General features: G+C 43.6%; 1 protein-coding gene across 1 annotated transcript in view; it reads left to right on the forward strand.

The window, feature by feature from the left end:
• LOC138449920 (nuclear transcription factor Y subunit beta-like) overlaps window positions 1–16185 on the forward strand; it is a 182835-nt gene that overhangs the window by 51766 nt on the left and 114884 nt on the right. Inside the window, exon 2 of the mRNA XM_069604802.1 lies at window positions 6216–6414. Within this exon, the coding sequence (XP_069460903.1) occupies window positions 6243–6414 (172 nt within the window). The 5' untranslated portion in view covers window positions 6216–6242. The remainder of the gene's footprint in view (window positions 1–6215; window positions 6415–16185) is intronic.

The raw sequence follows: 16185 nt of genomic DNA on the forward strand, positions 1-16185 counted from the left end.
ATTTGGATATGTTGCACAGGGGCGGTGTTACCAGGACACAGAGGAAGAGATACTCATGCGCATAGTTGTGCAGCGGACAAATGTGTGCACCCACACCTAATTATAGGTGGTTCACAAGATGCAGACATGCGGCCCGTAATGGCCTCCTACGGAAGCCTTCATTGTGATTGCGGATAGGCCGGCCAGTTGCGGTGTCCATAGGACACCTCCATTCTGCTTACTTGCGGTCATCCCCACCAGTATTATGCCCTTTAGAGTCTTAACAGGACTTTGAAAAGAAAGGAAAACCACATGTACACTCAGCAACAATTTACATATGAACCGTTATTTCCACACATTCATAGACACTATTAGGAAAGGTCGCAGAAACGGATACTTATAAAGGGGAATTGGGGATTTGTACAAGTTGGTTCTGAAGGGAGGAAGGGATTGAGGTCTCATCAAAACGTCTCTCATGACACGGAACTTGCTCAATGGCAGACTGGGAAATGGGGAAGGGGTACACGTGCAGGTCAGGCAGTGGTATTTTATTTTCTCCATAATATGTCCTTGTACGAAATCTTTTAAGGCGCCAAAATTGTTCACCAATTCCTCCATTTTGGCATCCAGCCTGTCCAGTTTGCTATTTAAAGTGTTTTCTCAGTTCCTGTGCCTGTATGATGTTGTGGAAGAGGTGCTGCATGTGTTGCATTCCTTTCATTTGCTGTATGTTCTGTGAAAGAAAAACAAATGCGTTTGGTATACATGAAGCAATATATTGTAATTGTTGTACTTTTCGCACCTCATTGGCTACCAATGGGGTTACTATCGTTGCTCATTTCGTCATGCGGGAAATTCTCTTCCAGTCATTCTACGGTGCTTGGCATTGCTGCATACAAAGAAAAAAACAACATGCTTTTCTACTCTTATACACTGCACAAAGTGTACAATTATAACACAAACTTTGGTGTACTTACCATGTTGCAGTGAGTACTTTGCAGTCCTAACTCTGGTACTTCGGTCTTCTTTCCTATGTAAAGCAGCAGCAGGTAAGCTTGCAGAAGGCGGACGTTACTTCTTTTGTTGGTGCATTCCATTATACTACATACCGTATGCATTTGCTTTGTTTGTTTCAAAAGCCCACAATTTGCAGATCTACTGCATTTTCCCTTCAACTTCTCATACATGGTGCTGTTTGTATATGTTCCTTGTCTTTGGTGCATGGTACCATTATGTAAGCGCATCCCTGCGTTTCTCGGCACGTTGGATGCCACCCGATGTTCGCCAACAGACGCATGGTCCACGACCACTGTGGCCATTAACATGGAGCCAGCTGGCTAAGTATGCTGTACAGTACATCCATACAAACAAAGAGTATTCTGGTACAAACCATTGAAATTCAGTGAAAAAAACATTGTGAAAGGGACATTGTGGTTAAGGTGTGCTACTAAAAACCACTTTACTGAAAAAACTACAATGAAGGAACGTTACAGTTAAATTGGCCTCCTAAAAACCTATCAAATTCAGTGAAAAAACATTGTTAAAGGGAAGTTAATGTTCAGTTTCCATAAGAAAACCCTACCGAATTCAGTGCAAAAACTTTGCTAAAATGGCGTTATAGTTACTTTGCAGATGTAATGACAAAAGAAATGTTCCAGTCCTGAAGAAGGCCATCAGAACCATTTGGAAAGGACACTACAGATACTGTCCCATTAATATTGTGGCCAAAACATGTTGACTATCTTAAAGAATTAAATAGAACAGGTCTTGTTTGTCTAATCCAAAAATTGAAGATTAGATTTCTGCAAATAAAATGGGCTATATTATGGTATTGTATGTTAAAATCAACAATTTCAATACTGCCAAAAAAGCATAGCATTTTGCTCCACTGGATTGTCAGATATGTGTTCAAAATAATGACAACAGTAAAACATAACAAAAAAACGTTTTTCACCCCATTGATTGATTTCTTTCATCCGATGGTTGTTGATTTTCAACTGTGTAATATATCTGTGTATTAAAATGTATTTTTTAGTATAGGTTAATTGGCATCACAATTTTGTGTGCTGTATAAGAAACAATTTGTTATGTGGTAATAGTAAATGATAAAGTTTATTTTTTCAACATAAACATGCTGATTCATGGAATTTGTGTGCCGAAAAACGGCGATTTTGTGCGCCATTCTACCCGCAAATCCCTGTTTAATAAATGGGGATTTGCAGGCCGAATGGCACACAAATCGCTGTTTTTCGGCGCACAAATTCCATGAATGAGCCCCAAAACCTTTTCACTTCATGTCTTGTGGCGGAGATTATTTCTGATGATAAAAAATTGAAAATTATGAGACATTTCTCAGGTATATTTCAAGCCAGTCTGTCTGCAAACTTTAGAAAACAATGTTCTTAATTGGATTAGCATGATGAAGCAGTATAATATTCTGCATATCCTCTGGTATAATATCTTGCTGAACATCCCTATCATTAGCAGTTATTTTTAATGTAGTCAGTAGAGCACTGAAGGATCTGGACTCAGACTCTTGGGCATCTGTTTTCAAGAGGGACCATTATGCCATTTTTGACCCTTAGAATGAGTTTTGAAATATTTGTATATACACCTACATGTGAAAAATTACTTAATCTCAATGAGATTTGTCCGGGAGGAAGCGACACCCTGAATGAAGCTATTTATTAAAACCTATAATTAGGGGTGTAGGGAAATGTGTTTCCCTTTTCAGAATTTCAACAAGGGTAGCTCCACATTTCATCATCCACATTTTAGTAAAGGTGTGAATTTTAACTAGGTCCAATGGTGTGAGACTCATGTGTGTGACACATGTGTGAGACTCAGGCTGAATCTAAAAAATGCCAATATTGGGAATGCACAGAACACATGCTAGAAAATAATTACTTTGCTCCACAATACCACAGTTGTGGGCTGAGTTGCTCACTGGATCAGGAGGAGAAAGACTGGTAGAGGGCTGGTTCCAGGTACACTTTTCATCTGGCTGACCTCAGGAGCAGAAAGGCTGCTTGTTCTTTCCAGGCGAAAAGGGTGTGGATGTGATAAGAATTCTCCTGTTTTGTTCTGTCCAGTAGACGGAAAAGGGGAATATCGCCAGTTGAAGCAGTGAAGGTCTATCCTAACCTTATGGTCCGAGAATCCACTGACCCCAGTAGATCTAGGTAATTATGCAGCAATTGAGGAGCGTGTAATGTATGAAAGATATATTTTACAGGCTGTTGTCAGATAGAAATATGTTTGTTAACTTAAAGTAATTCACTATCTACATTTTACGTGGGTTCCCCATTTATGAAGCCAGGTTTGGCTACAACAAGAGGCTCATAGCTGCCAAGATAGTGAAAAAAACATTCAAGGTTAAACGTAACTGTGCGGTAGCCAGACCAAATGTGTTGTTGAAGCTTAATACTAGAAAAGCTATTTGCTGGTTGTGTGCTCTCTAACTAAACACATTTTATCCGTGTTCAAATATAAATTACTGTAAAAAGTACCACAGTATAATGCATCTGTTTATTCATTTTTCTGAATGTTGAACTTTCATAAATTCACAAAAGGAAAGAACAATTAGCTTCAGAGTTCTCATTATGTGTCTTAGTTACTGTGTTAGCATATAGACTGGTGTCCAACAGGTGGTAAACTCATCTTACTGCAGTCAGTAGTTCACATTACCACAAATTGTAAAATATAAGGTGAATTGATTATTGCAAATGGAGGTTTTCAGAAGTGCTATGCGTGTGTCTGAATGTGATGTGACATGATAAATGTATTTTGAACCACAGCCAAAAGGCATATTGTGGTATTGTACATAAGATACCATGAGCAGGTAAGAGTGTACTAAGTCCAGTACTTGCTTACCATTAGTGACCCTGTTAACATTATTATTAGGCAGTGTTCTGAAGTTAGGCTCACCACTATAAAAAAATACCACTATACTATTATACCACAAATACCACTATACCACAAAAATACCATGAAATACCAAGCTATAGGCAAAAAGATCTCTAACAGGGGCAAGTCTATTGTGAGATACTATAGTTTTATTTTTTAACCTGGTGGATAGGAAGATGAATGATGCACAAGTGGAGTACAACTTTTCCAGGGCAGTAGATTATGTATAAATTAGTATAAAGTTTAAAGGTGTCGCTGTATATACATCTTTCAACTGCATCAAGGTATGGCGCTATACCAGCTATGCTACCCCCACAAAGTTCAAAAGATCGCATCTGAACACAACTGGAGCCTCTCGCAGATATCTGGATTTGACAGCGAAGCTTTTACAACTGCTGGCTGAATATCTCAAATTGAGGCCATTCCGGGCAGGGATTACTGAACCCATGAATACAATGTCTTGGGAGGATAGCTCAGGGGCAACGTGCTCACCTTGAAACCAAGACGAAAGCAGAGCAACAAAGGTTTGATTCCTGGGTCTGTGCTTAGAAAACTCTGGGTATTAAGCGTGTTATAAATAATCAATTACAATGTAAAATATTTATATTTCCTTTACAACAAAAGACATTATATTATCTTTCCTACTTGGAGAATGTCTTAAAGGGGAAAACATTGCATTCAAAGTGTATTCTCAGAGCAAGGTGAATTATTCCATGAAACACCGAATGCTACCACCTTCCAAGCAATGCTACGTTGAGTGACCGAGGACTCTATGCAAGAGAAGGTCACATTAGAGCCCGCTGGCACGATTGCCCCTCTCTGGGAAATCTGGGGAGTCCTGGCGGCTATTAGTTGACTTTAGAAGGGGTAAATTATGTGTGGAAGAACGAGAGGTTGAGATAGTAATTGCTGAGCTTTATGTTTTATTGACCGAACAACCTATTTAGGGTTTACATAATTGTTTGCCAAGTGTCATGCGATTTTTCTTTCTCTGCTTACTGTTTCTTGTCTGCTTGTTCTTTTTGTTCTTGGACTTATTTCGTTTATTGAAAAAAGTATTTCTTAAAATGTTGAAGTTTATGTTTTTGCTTAGGGAATTAACCCCCCACCCCAAACAAATATGAAATAAAAGGTTTACGTATCTGGAAGGCCTTTTTATAATGACAGACAACCTATCAACTGGATAGAACATCTTTTGTATTGTGCCTCCTAATCTGATTTTCAGGTTATAAAGAAAATGTCCGAAAAACATAGACAAAGATCTTAATATTTAAATTTTTAGGGGAACCGCTGATCCACTTGCAAACTATATAGCGTTGATCTTAACGCTAATTCGAAGCACACCCTTGTAGCAAACAGGCCCCGAAAACTCTTAAATTAGTCACTTGTTACCCCTTGCCAGTTTTGGGGTAGCAAAATGTCATAGGAATATCGATTCTTCCAAAGTTTTTTAAAAAAATATTTTGCACGGTACCAACACATCTAACATGTCATCATTTGGCAGAGTGTAACAAAAGTTACTAGCTTGCTTTGAAAAGATAAAAAAAGTACTACAGATATAAGAAACAGAGTATGTGGTTAAAGAATTACAGGCTGGATTTTTAATTAACAACATGGTGGCTCAAGCACAAAGACTGAAGAGTGCATGCCTGCACGCAGAACCTATCCCTTAATTTCTGTCAATTCTGAGAGACCTAGTGGCACACGAGAATACAGAAACATCAAAATCAGAAATATGATAGATCAGTAAGGCTAAAGTGTTGAAAAGATATTTACTGAGCTGGCCCCAAATATCAAAATTATTGAATTTTTGACTTATACATTTTTGTTAACACTTTTATGAGTACAATCTATGTTTCTGCACATTTTTCCTGATCCTATAATAAAAGTATGGCTAGAGCCTGGGTTAATCTATATTGGTATATTATGCAAAACCTCGCACATAGATTATCACGACCAGGAGTGAATATAAATTAAGATACCATTTTATACTACTTCAAGAACTTTCAAATTAGAAGTAACTGCACTGGGATACACCAGAAATGGCAGACGATAAACTGCATAAGACATCAAAATGACAACTCTAAAGACAGTAAGAAAAAAAGGGAATGAAGTAAAAGGTAGAAGAGGTAATTAAACTGGTTAAAATACAGCCCCTATGATGACAGGCTGCAGTTAGATGAAAGCAATAGATATGGAAGCGGTTTATAAGGCATCAGTTCAAAGTGCAAGGATATATTGTCAAATGGTGGCCTTGATTGATACAGACTGTTTCAGTGAATGTGTAACAACTTTTAATGACATTTCATGCCTTTCTTCATTGCTTTCAGGGTCCAGCTGAAGCTCCGAATTCCACCATGTTCTGCCGCCTGAAATGTGGGGTGATGCTTCTCAATATTGCCAGTCTACCTCTGTTCCTAGTCTCTGCCATAATGGACCAATGGATAATAGTGCCCTCGATTCCTGCCAACGTGGGGCTCTTGCGGACTTGTAACCCTTACGGCTGCTACTTCTTGTCAGGTGCCTCAAGTAAGAATATGCCAATAACTAGGAGATTAGCTGTGCACTAATGACGCAATGATTTTGCCTCTATGCCCCTGGCTGACCATTGGAAATGGAACACTAAGGGCCAAAGAGTGTTTGTATTGGACTTCTATCAGTTAAAGGTTTGTGGAATTTGTTGGTTGCCTGAGTCCAATTCACAATGGGCACCATCATTTCTAGGAAACAAACTCAGAAGTATCCCCCTCCAAAATATAGATGGATATGCATCAGAGGGAGATGCTTACCTTCTGATGCAGGATTTGGAGTGCAATGCTCACAATTGTAATTTTTGTAATTGGTTATTTATAACACACTTAATACCTAGAGGTTTCTAATCGCGGACCCGGGGTTTGAATCTGTGTTGCTCCGTGTCATCTTGCATCAACCTGTGTTGCTCTGTATCATCTTGCATCCAAGGTGAGCACGTTGCCCCTGAGCTATCCTCCCAAGACAATCAGGCAACCTAATGCAAGGTCAACTGAAAACGCATACAGACAGAGCCTAGTGTGCACCTGTGATGCTGGAAATGCATTGGACGGACAGTGCCTCCATGTCCTCGTCCTGTACTCCCTTATCATGTGTGTTCTGTGTTGTTTTCTGCACAGGAGTCCATCTGGGACTCCTGGTAGTGCAGCTCTTCCTCTTTTTGGTTGTGGTGAACCAAGACTCTTGGGATACCCTTATGGCACCCATAGGTGGGGGTACAACCTGGTACCCTAGTGTATATTTTTGGGCACCTGTGTGTGGCCCACAGAGCAGGGTATGGGCTGGTGGCAGCTCCATGCTGAATTTGACAGGTGCTCTGAGTATCCTCCATTTTGGGATACCAAGGCCCTACCATGGGAATCAGTGGATTCCCAATAGAAGGCAAGATGACCCATGTGACCTCTTGGTTTCTATTATCTGTTACCTTGTTTTCCCACAGACCTGGGAAGCCTGACACTGTTCTTTCCCCTGACTGGCTGTTGGGTTGAAGAACCAACTATGGCATTATGGGGAAGTCTAGGCAAGACTGGCTGGAGCCTTCCCAGTGACTGTATGTTGGGGTAGACCCTTCTGGTGGGACTTGTGTGAATGGAGTGTGTGACCAATATACATTCCATGTTATGGGTGTCTGGTTTCTGTGTGTGTAACACAATGAATGAGACAGTCCTGCCTGAAACTGACATGCATGCAGTGTGCTGTACTGAAAGTCTGGGTGCTTGCCCCAATCCACATTCCTTGCTATGGGTGTCTGGTTGGAAGTGAATAGTCTGAATGCCTGTGAGCCTGATTGGCTGCCTGGCTACATTAATGCCCTTCTGCCTGATTGGCTGACTGAGCTTGGCTCAGCAGAGTGAAGGAGGGGACCTCTCACTTCCCAATTTGTTCAGAATCTAAAGTCAAAACTTGAAGCTGCTTATCCTTGAAGCCCAACTGGAAGAAGAAGAATTTCTGCTGATTTCCTCCGACCCAATCTAAAATCTGTCGAGTCTGTTAAGGACTGATCCGAGAGAGGACCTGGCTAGGATACCTGTCCCCGAGCTACGAGGGAACATCGTACAGGAGCTGATCTTCATCAAGGTACTCTGGAAGAGCCATTCACACAGGCGCATGGAAGAAGTGGCAACAGTTTCGTTGGAGGGGCCATTAGCATTCCGGCACGCATCTTTCTTATTTTCCAGGTGACGGTCTAGTCTTTTTACATTTTTCTACTTTGCGACTGTGGATAGCTGGGAAGTATTTATTTCCGGTCTTCCCAGCTACCTGCGTGTTGCAACGTCTTGGAATACGCTCACGCTTTTCCCTGTTGCTACAACGCTGGTTATTTCAATTTCCTTTGGGTGCTTTCTATTACCCTTTCTCCTTTCTGCTCAGAGACTCCGCCTCTCTCGCCTCCCGCTCTCTTTTCTTTTCCGGACTTCGCTCCTCCTCTCGTTCCATGGTTTCCTTCCTCTCTGCTACCGGCTCAATTCTGGTTGCTACTTCCTGTGTTCCATTGCAATTCTGCTTTCCTTTTTGCCTTGGCATTTTCCCAACCACTCCTTCGTCTACCTTGTTTACCATTCCTCTCGCTGCTGACTCCAGTGATACCTTGGATCTGCTTGAAGGTGACTTCATGCTTTCTACTCCATGGATACTCCACCAAACCGTATCTCATTCTGACAAAGGGTTTTTTACGCCAGCGGCTTTTTCCCCTGTCTTTGCATGTCTGCGGTGACAAGGCCGCAGTGGCCACAGTTTACAGGTGGCCACTGTGGCTTCACACCGAGGAGGGATTATTTCATCAAACACTTGCCAGTTTTGGGAGCCACCAAAGTACACCACGGATTCCAGTTCTACAGGTGAGGAGTCGGAGGAGGGTAGTGGGTCGGAAGGAACAGACACGTATTGTGACATATTTGCAACGCCCACCAACCATGGCTACCCGGGAACAAATACAAAAACTAGTAGGGGCAATTCAGAAACTTTCACAAGAAGTTCAAACCCTGAAGGGTGAAAACCAGACACTTCAACAGATCTCTCAAGAAGTTCAGACCCGTAAGGCGGAAACCATTGTTCTCAAACAACTAATGACAGTGAGGGAAAATGCTCATAATCCTGAGTTACCACCTATGCCCTTATCTTCAGGTAAATTTGATGGGTCCTCAAGGAAGGTGAAAGAATTTCTAGATACTTGCAAAATATACTTCAAGTATAGACCTATCCTATTCACCACCAGCAAAGCAAGGGTAGACTTCCTGATATCTAATATGATGGGCAATGCTTTGTCATGGGTCACTTCTCTGGTGACAGGAGAGGATCCAATTCTTCAAGATTATGAAGGGTTCTGTACCTTAATTAAACAGACCTTTGAACGACCGGAAACCATTTTTCGGCATGTGAAGATCTGTTGGATGCCCACCAGGGCTCCATGGAAGTATTAACGTACATCTCAAGTTTCAAGTCATGAGCGGCTCAGGCAGGCTGGCCTGAACAAGCGCAATATGCAATCTTTAGGAGAGGTCTGAAAGAAGAAATTAAGGATGAACTTGCCCGGATGCCAAGACCTCCTTCCTTTTCGGATCTATTCTCTTCAGTTCTTCAAATCGAACATCGTCTGGCTGAAAGGAAGAATGAACGTCGAAGGTTCAGAAACAGATCTTTTTTCAGTGGATCTCCCCAGGGTACCCCTGCTCCTCCTTCCTCCCTCCCAAAAGAAGAACCTATGCAGATAGGAACAACACGCGTCCCGCTCACAATGGAAAAATGACGCCGGCGCAGAGAAAAAGGATTGTGTGCCTATCAGAAAAGCATTGCATCAACAATTGTGAAGAGGTTTCAACACTCTGGTCGGGAAATGGACCTCCTCAGAGTTAAAAGGGACGAACTGCCGAGGAACCCTATTCCCTTCCAGTCCCTAAGTTTCTTTATCAGTCTCTTCACCTTCGCAATCAAACACTGAAGATTCTCGACTGATGGTGATCTCTGTACTTCTTAAAGTAAAAGACAAATGGATTGAGGCCTTGGCTTTACTTGACTGCAGCGCCGCAGGACATTTTGTCGATACTCACTGGGCAAGCAAGATGGGAATCACTCGGATCGAGAAACTTGAAAACCAGAAAGTAGAAGGCGTTAATGGTACACCCTTATCTTTGGGCCTTATCACGCATTTGACAGAAAGAACAATATTCCAACACTCGGAGACAATAACCTTCGACATCATCAGAGCCACCCATTTCCCTATCATCCTTGGGATTTCTTGGCTTCGATGACATAATCCTCGAATAGATTGGACTCAAACCAGTTGGCCTTCGAATCAGAATACTGTAAAAGACATTGTAACCTTCTGACTTGTTCGGTGCAGATCCAGGCAACCAACCCCACATCGAGTTCTTCCATCGGAAACCATTCCTTACCGGCAGAATATGTCCAGTTTAAACAGGTCTTCACGGACCAGACTAAAATGGAACTTCCCCTCATAGACCCGAAGATTGCACAATAGATCTGACTCCAGGGGCTTTGGTTCCATTTGGGCATATGTTCTCACTTTCACAGGCAGAGAAGAAGGCTCTCCGGGTCTATTTGGATAATAATTTAAAAAACGGCCTTGTTCAACCTTCAAAGTCCCCCGCGGGGGCTCCTCTCTTCTTTATTCCCAAAAGGGACTCGACTGAGCTGAGACCTTGTATCGATTTCCGGGGGTTAAACAAGGTCACTATCAGAAACAGATACCCGATGCCACTCATATCGGACATCTTGGAAGCAGTACAAGGGGCCAAAATGTTCACTAAACTAGACCTACGCAGTGCCTATCATCTCCTTCGCATACGCAAAGGGGACGAATGGAAGACGGCTTTTCGCACCCCTTTTGGTCTCTATGAGTACAGGGTGATGCCTTTTGGATTAGTGAACGCTCCAGCCATTTTCCAAAGGTTAATGGACCACATGCTTTCCGATCTGATGTTTATCACTGTCATCATATACCTAGATGACATACTGATTTATTCCAAAGAACCTAGCCAACATACACATCATGTCTCAGAATAATTAATCGTCGCCAAGAGAATCATCTCCTAGTCAAACTAGAAAAGTGTGTTTTTGGGGTAACTTTCATACCCTATTTAGGGTTCATTCTATCCCAACAGGGCGTATCTATGGATGAAAGAAAGGTCACAGCAATTTTGGACTGGCTTCCCCCAAGTTAGGGAAGGATATCCAAAGATTCCTGGGTTTAGCGAATTACTATCGCAGGTTCATTCCCAAATTTTCGGAAGAGGTTCTTCCCATCACTTCTCTCTTAAAGAAAAGTTCACTTTCATTTCTATGGACAGGCAAAGCCGAAAGGAGTTTCCACCATCTAAAGTCTCTCTCCTGCTCCACTCCCATTCTCCGGCACCCTGATCAATCTCTGCTCTTTACCATTGAGACTGACGCCTCTGCAGCAGCTATTGGAGCAGTGTTGCTCCAAATGTTTGATGGGATACAACATCCAATCGCATATCTCTCTAACACTCTGTCATCCAGCCAAAGGAATTATTCAGTATTAGAGAGAGAATTACTGGCAATGACGCAAGCCTGCAAGACATGGAGACATTTACCCCAACCATTTACAATTCGTACAGATCACAAAAACCTTAAAGTCTTAGAAACTATGGAGTGTGTGAACTCGTGCCAAGCCCGATGGGCCCACTTCTTCACCCAGTATGACTTTCACATTATTTACCATCATGGAAGTCAAAACGTATTGGCGGATGCTCTGTCAAGAAAGAGTTCCGGAGATGATACTCCAGTCACTGGTTCAGATTGCATGTTCCCGAACAATCTCCACATTGCATCAGTTAACACGTTCCTACAACAAGTCAGACAAGCTACAGAACAAAAACAGCCATTTCTGCCTAATGGATTAACAGAAAGGGATGGACTCTGGTTTAAGGATCAACTGCTCTACCTTCCCACGGAAGATTTTAGAAGGAAGGTATTCCGGTTATGTCATGATAATCTCACTGCCGGACATCGGGGAGTAACCGGAACTCTGGATCTTGTCCGGCGTTCGTATTTGTGTCCTCAGATGCGCAAAGATGTGACTGAGAACATTCAGAATTGTTCTGTATGTGCTAAAGCCAAATACCACTCAGGCAAACCCATAGGACTACTTGAACAACATGTCCTTCCAACCCTTCCATGGGGTACTATCACCACGGATTTCATTGTTGATTTGCCACCTTCCAGCTTTGCACTTGGATCATAGTAACGATAGACACTTACACCAAGATGGCTCACTTTTCCCCTTTACAAAAAATTCCATCAGCCGAGGAAATGTCCCAGGTCTTTCTTCGCGATATTTTCTGCCTGCACGGTATACCTGACAAGATCATCTCTGATCGAGGGTCGCAATGGACCTCAAGGTTCTGGAAGGCAATGTGTCAACATTTAGGCATTGAAAGAGCTCTCTCTTCAGGATTCCATCCCCAGACCAATGGTCAAACTGAGAGAGTGAACGCCACATTGGAGCAATACCTCCGCTGCTACTGTAATCAGCAACAGGACAATTGGGTGTCACTACTTCCCACAGCGAAATTTTCTTATAATAATGCCAGGCACATTGCCATCAACATGTCTCCATTCTACTGCACTTACGGACTACACCCGAAGGGTATCAATCCAGTAGCTATGGAACAATCCCAATTAGCAGCTATTGAAACCAGTCTCAATGCAATTAAAGAGGCTCAATTGAATGCTTCCTCCAGTTTCAAAGATACAGTACTGTACAACAAGAGGCAGGCAGATTCACACCGTCAGCAGGGACCGGATTCGACTGTGGGTTCTAAGGTCTGGTTATCTACTAAATACCTTCCCCGGTGGGCTCATCCATCCAAACTTTCTCCCCAATACCTAGGCCCTTTCTCTATACTTGCCAAGATCAATCCTGTATCTTATAGAGTCCGTCTTCCACCCAATCTTAAACGTATTCACCCGGTGTTTCACGCTTCTTTACTCAAACCTTTTTCTCAGTCTCATGGACGCTCCAATTCGAACTATGCACACCTAAGGGCCGACTCTGAGGAAGAAGAGTATGAGGTGTCTCGAATATACGATTCCAGATACCACAAGGGCAGACTGGAATATCTGATTGGATGGAAGGGGTATCCCAGATCAGAGAACTCATGGGAACCCTTGGTTCATATACATTCTCCCAATTTACTCAGAAGGTTCCATAGGTTTCATCCCGGTAAACCGGGGTGGGCGGCCCTAAGACGGGGGCATACTGTCATGCGCACAGGCGCATGGAAGAAGTGGCATTGGTTTCGTTGGAGCGGCCATTAGCGTTCCAGCACGCATCTTTCTTATTTTCCAGGTGACGGTCTTGTCTTTTTACGTTTTTCTACATTGCGTCTGCGGATAGCTGGGAAGTATTTATTTCCGGTGTTTCCAGCTGCCTGCGCGTTGCAACGTCTTGGAATACGCTTGCGCTTTTCCGTGTTGCTACAACACTGGTCATTTCAATTTCCTTCGGGTGCTTTCTCTTACCCTTTCTCCTTTCCTTTCAGAGGCACCGCCTCTCTCGCCTCCCGTTCTCTTTTCTTTTCCAGACTTCGGTCCTCCTCTCGTTCCACAGTTTCCTTCCTTTCTGCTACCGGCTTCATTCCGGTTGCTACTTCCTGTGTTCCATAGCAATTCTGCTTTCCTCTTCGCCTTGGCATTTCCCCGACAACTCCTTCGCCTACCTTGTTTACCATTCCTCTTGCTGCTGACTCCAGTGATACCTTGGATCTGCTTGAAGGCAACTTCGTGCTTTCTACTCCACGGATACTCCACCAAACCGGATCTCATTCTGACAAAGGTTTTTTTTACGCCAGAAGCTTTTTCCCCTGTCTTTGCCTGTCTTTGGTGATGAGGCTGCAGTGGCCACAGCTTACAGGTGGCCGCTGTGGCTTCACACCAGGAGGGATTATTTCATCAAACACTTGCCAGTATCGGGAGCCACCAAAATATACCACGGATTCCAGTTCTACAGGTGAGGAGTCGGAGGAGGGTAGTGGGTCGGAAGGAACAGACACGTATTGTAACAGGAAGCCAGTCCCAAAGGCTGTCGACCTGAGAAAGGCCTTCGAAGTCCATTGCCGTCGACCGGGGTTCGGAGGATTTCTTTGACTGCTGGAAGCCCATCGAGATGTGTTGCCAAGAAGTGGAGACAGCTTGACACCCGTCCTGCTCGACGACCGGAGCCGCAACACTCCATCTTTTGCCTAAGAACATTTTGAACGAAGGGCTCCCTTGCCATCACCGTCGACCACTTTGTCCCGCCGGAGAAAGTTCAGGTTGTCGACGACCTCTGCCGGTGGGTTTCCTGCCACCCAAAGTCCACGAAGACGCTGATAAGTGAGAGCCACAATCCAACTGTAGCCGAGTCCCGATCGCCAATGCTGACACCCGAGGCGTGCTGCCGGGCCTACGTTCTTCACTGAGTCTTCTTTGTCGCACCACACTTTTTGCATCGAGGTGCACCGCATGCCTCATCTTACCAGGACGTCCTCGAAGGATCGTCTACGAGCACCGTGAAGATCAAAGCTGCAGTCGCGACGCCAGTGTTCATATTTCTTCAAGGAATCTCGACGCCCTGTGGCTCCTGCTTTAAAGGGAGTTCACGCTCAAGGGATCTGTTGATGAACCATTAAAGAAACTCTTCTAACTCAGGTATATTGGAGTAGTGGAACATTGTAACCAGGATACAAGACTATTTAAACATTAATGACTGGGCTTGAAAATACTCTTTATTACAGGTTGCTCAGGTGGGTAGATCCTGATACCGAACTGTGTCTTAGTAGCTAACGTACCATTCTGCCATTGTTTAACCTAACTTGTCTTCTTTCCCATGATCTATGCTGATACACATTGTTATATTATTTGTATGCCATTAAAACTGTCAGCAGTTGATGCATTTTAAAGGAGTCAATCGGTAAGTGTGGTACCACATAGACATTGTATATATTTGGCATATTAGAATTGCCATAGTGCAAAGTGTGTTAATAATTGTTATGTATATCTTGAACCTTATTTTTATATAAAGAACTGTGTTAGCACATAACATAGAGTGTGGACATTCCTTTGTGGGGGGCTTGGGGACTACACTGCACTTAAGAACTAGCCTGAATCACCTCCTAAAAGCTTAAGCCTTGGTTGCTCGTTCATTGCTACTGCAATGGAGAACCTTGGCTGGGGTGCTCTGTGCTTCTACTCTGCCATATAGAGGGCAGTGGACAGATAACCCCCCTCCAGTCTTTACAGCGCCTAAACTAATGCAAGGACATCTTAGAGCAAGCTCACCTTAACTTATGCCTAGACAGATCTAACCTAATGTATTCCCAACTTAATCAGGCCCAGATGAATATAGGTCCAACCTAACGCATGTCCAGCCTGACAATTGTGGAACTTCACTGCTGCCCAAACTCAAACATAACCAATCTAAGGAACAAAAAACGTAATCTATGCCCAAACCTTTATGTGATCAACATCGCTCATGAGTAGCAGCCTAACACATGCCAAGCCTACCAAATAACAAAACGAATGTATGTCAAACATCACCTATGCTATGGCCAGCATCACGTATGATCAACAGGTCTGCCATAAGAATGTAGCTACCCTAAACAACATAAATTCGAACTGTAGCTACGCATATAACTGACTATTCTCTTACCCACACCCCCAACTTATTACCCTAGTGTACATCTCTCCAGCAATACATATGTCAGTGTGACGTTCATCCTCCGTTCCAGGGGCTGGAATGGGGGATGAAGGACATTAGCACCCCAGGGTGCCAAAGCGGTTACCTGGGGTGCAAAAAAAAAGTTTTTCCCTTCCTACAATGGGATGTGCGTGGTGTCCCGTTGTAGGAAGCAGAATCCTTTTACAAGATGGCGGCCATGGAAAGCGAAGGTGGGGCTCTGTAAGGAGCCCCTCTTCCCTGTCCATGGCAGCGAGTGGGTGGCGAGGGGAAGGAGCGGATCCCGCTACCGAAAACAGGTAGGTAGATGGATCGGGGGAGAGGCGCCAGGGAGGAATAGAGTCACATAGGGTAGGGGGAAGATGGCAGCAAGGGAGCCGGCCGTCAGGTGGCTTGGAACGTGGGCTTGTACTGGCAGTTCCCAGTCGTCTAATTGGCTGGCTCCCCCACCGAGGTGCTAATACGACTAGGGTGCCTACCAGGGACTCGGCCAAGCCCTCAAAACCTTTAATTACCATTATGTGCACATGCATACTAGCACTGTCTTAACTTTCCCATACTTCGGTCCCTCC

Source organism: Ambystoma mexicanum, chromosome 1p (assembly GCF_040938575.1).
Source record: "Ambystoma mexicanum isolate Mex_15411 chromosome 1p, UKY_AmexF1_1, whole genome shotgun sequence".
Classification (NCBI taxonomy): Eukaryota; Metazoa; Chordata; class Amphibia; order Caudata; family Ambystomatidae; genus Ambystoma; species Ambystoma mexicanum.